Raw genomic sequence first — 2,199 nt, 5'->3', positions numbered from 1 at the left:
CCAGTTTCACCTGCGCAGGGGCGAATTCCCTGGTGTCTGGAGACACCTACTCAGTAGGAGCTGCAAATGGGAACCGCCCCGGGTGCTTACAGCTAGTTCCTTATATATCCTAAGTAAGCAAGCATAATACAGAAGCAAAAATAGCAATTACCTATTCACTAGGGAGTTGCACATAGCATAGCAACAGGGCTGGGTCTAACTCATTGGCGAACTTCAAACATAAACTTCTGATAAGGGTCTCTAACCAATGGAATGCAAATGTTTGTCTTCCTTTGTTCCTAGCCCTACAAGGTCCCTATCACTACCTCCCTGTCTCTGTTTCCACACTCTGGCAATCCCAGCACACTTTCCTGAATTTAACAATTTGATCTTTTCTTGATCCTTACATTCTCTACTCTTGTTGGGGTATAATCAAACCCTTGATTCTTCATCAGAGGGAAGGAGGGTGTAGGGTTGAGACAGGACCATTAACTTAACAGTGTCTATATGCTCTTTAACGAAAGCGAGTAGTTTATTTAAAATTATAGGGCCCAAGGATATAAGACACAGGAAGCCAATACACGGACCCAAGAGGGGAAGTAGGTATGGCAACATTCCATTAAAGCCACTCCACAAAGGGCTTTCGAAGAGTTCTCTTCTTCTTTTTACTAAGTCCTCCTGTAGTTTCTTTATTCTATCCCTGACTATTCCAGATTTGTTAACATAAAAACAGCATTTCTCCTGTAATGCCAGACAAATTCCCCCTTGCTCTGCAGTTAGTAAATATAGACCTCTCCTATTCTGTAGGACCATTTCAGCTAAGAAATCTAATTGATCTTGTATGTCTTGGATGGACCGAGACACAGATTGGATGTCGTCAATCAACTGGTGTGATAATTTATTATAGGAGTGAAGGGCCACCCCTAGTCCAGCCATTCCAGATGCTATTGCTCCAGTTACTCCTAGACCAACTAACAGGGGGATTAACGTAACCGCTCTCTTGAGCCGTCCACTAATGTAATCTAAAGTGGGAACAGGGACGGGTTCATCACCAGGGATGATGTCTATATCTGGCATTAAAGTTGCTAGTACGCAAACCCCGGTCCAATTCACAGGTAAATAGGAGAAAGCTAAATTACCTCCGCATAGCCATACCTTCCCCGTATCTGCACATAAGGGTGAACTGGAGTTGATGTACCGGCTGCAATTAGCAAAATCTGCCAATCCAAAATCTATGTCTAAACTATTATTTTGTGGGTAACTGATTACACAGGAAACATTGAAAAACTCTAGGGGTTGAACTCTAAAAGGAATGTTGCCACTGCAGTTTCTATTTCCTAAGACAAGAGCAAGTGCAGATTCATTAACTGCGGAGGGGATTGCAATAGGTATTGATGTGCCTAGAGTCATACAAAGCCAACAGTCAGCAGCCAGAATTGGGTTGGTAAGGTTTAGAGCCTTATAGGTAGCTAACAATATCTCAGAGGTTTGGGTATCCAAATCAACCTCCCGGCCCTTAGGCAATGTTAGAGGGTGATAGTCTATTCTAGGGAACATGTTCTCAAGTATTTGCTCTAATTTCTTCTGGACTCGAAACTCTCGTACTGCATCTTGAGGCCCACCCCCATCTGAGATATGCAGCGGTAGCTCCCTGGTCCAGCACACTGGTTTTCCCGCTGTACCTCTACATGAGGCTTGCATATAGTGGTTTGTCCCAATATCTGGTGCTTTTCCTTCTCTGTTTCTAATTAGAATTGCAGTATATACTGTCAGATTGCCCTTAATGCATTCTTGTAATTCCTGATAGCAAGTGGAATGCATTTGATCATAAATGGTTTCGCACTCCCTGGGGTACGACTTATCCTTTCCTACGGTTGGTGGCATACTGTGAGGCTTTACACGACAGACCCAGCGTTGTTCTAAACCCCCCGTAGGTAGCTGACTTTGTGTTCCTCGTGACCATCCCCCTGAATTTAAGGGTCTGCCTGTTTTAATATCCATAAGAGTGGGTATCCACCATTGATAAGTGAGGTAGGCTACCTTATTGGTGCAGTCTACTGTCCTTGTCCATTGCTCAGGTGGTACACTATATGTGCCACCCCTACACTCGCATGGGGGTCCATATAATTTTCTAAGAAATGTTCCAGAGTCTACAGGAGGTCCAAACCCACTGTTAGCAAAATCAAATAGTATTCCTAGGACACAGATGAAAATCTTAAC

At 43.7% G+C, this 2,199-nt stretch overlaps 1 protein-coding gene across 1 annotated transcript; it reads right to left on the bottom strand.

Annotated features, from left to right (window-relative positions):
- Positions 1-411: 411 nt before the first annotated feature.
- On the bottom strand, positions 412-1,863 carry LOC136379570 (syncytin-1-like). The gene has a single exon (XM_066346934.1). The coding sequence runs from the start codon at positions 1,861-1,863 to the stop codon at positions 412-414; it is 1,452 nt and encodes a 483-aa protein (XP_066203031.1).
- Positions 1,864-2,199: the final 336 nt, after the last annotated feature.

The sequence above is a fragment of the Saccopteryx leptura genome, chromosome 8 (genome assembly GCF_036850995.1).
Source record: "Saccopteryx leptura isolate mSacLep1 chromosome 8, mSacLep1_pri_phased_curated, whole genome shotgun sequence".
In the NCBI taxonomy this organism is placed as follows: Eukaryota; Metazoa; Chordata; class Mammalia; order Chiroptera; family Emballonuridae; genus Saccopteryx; species Saccopteryx leptura.
The sequence above is the reverse complement of the archived record's forward strand: the minus strand, read 5'-3'. Positions and strand labels throughout refer to the sequence as shown.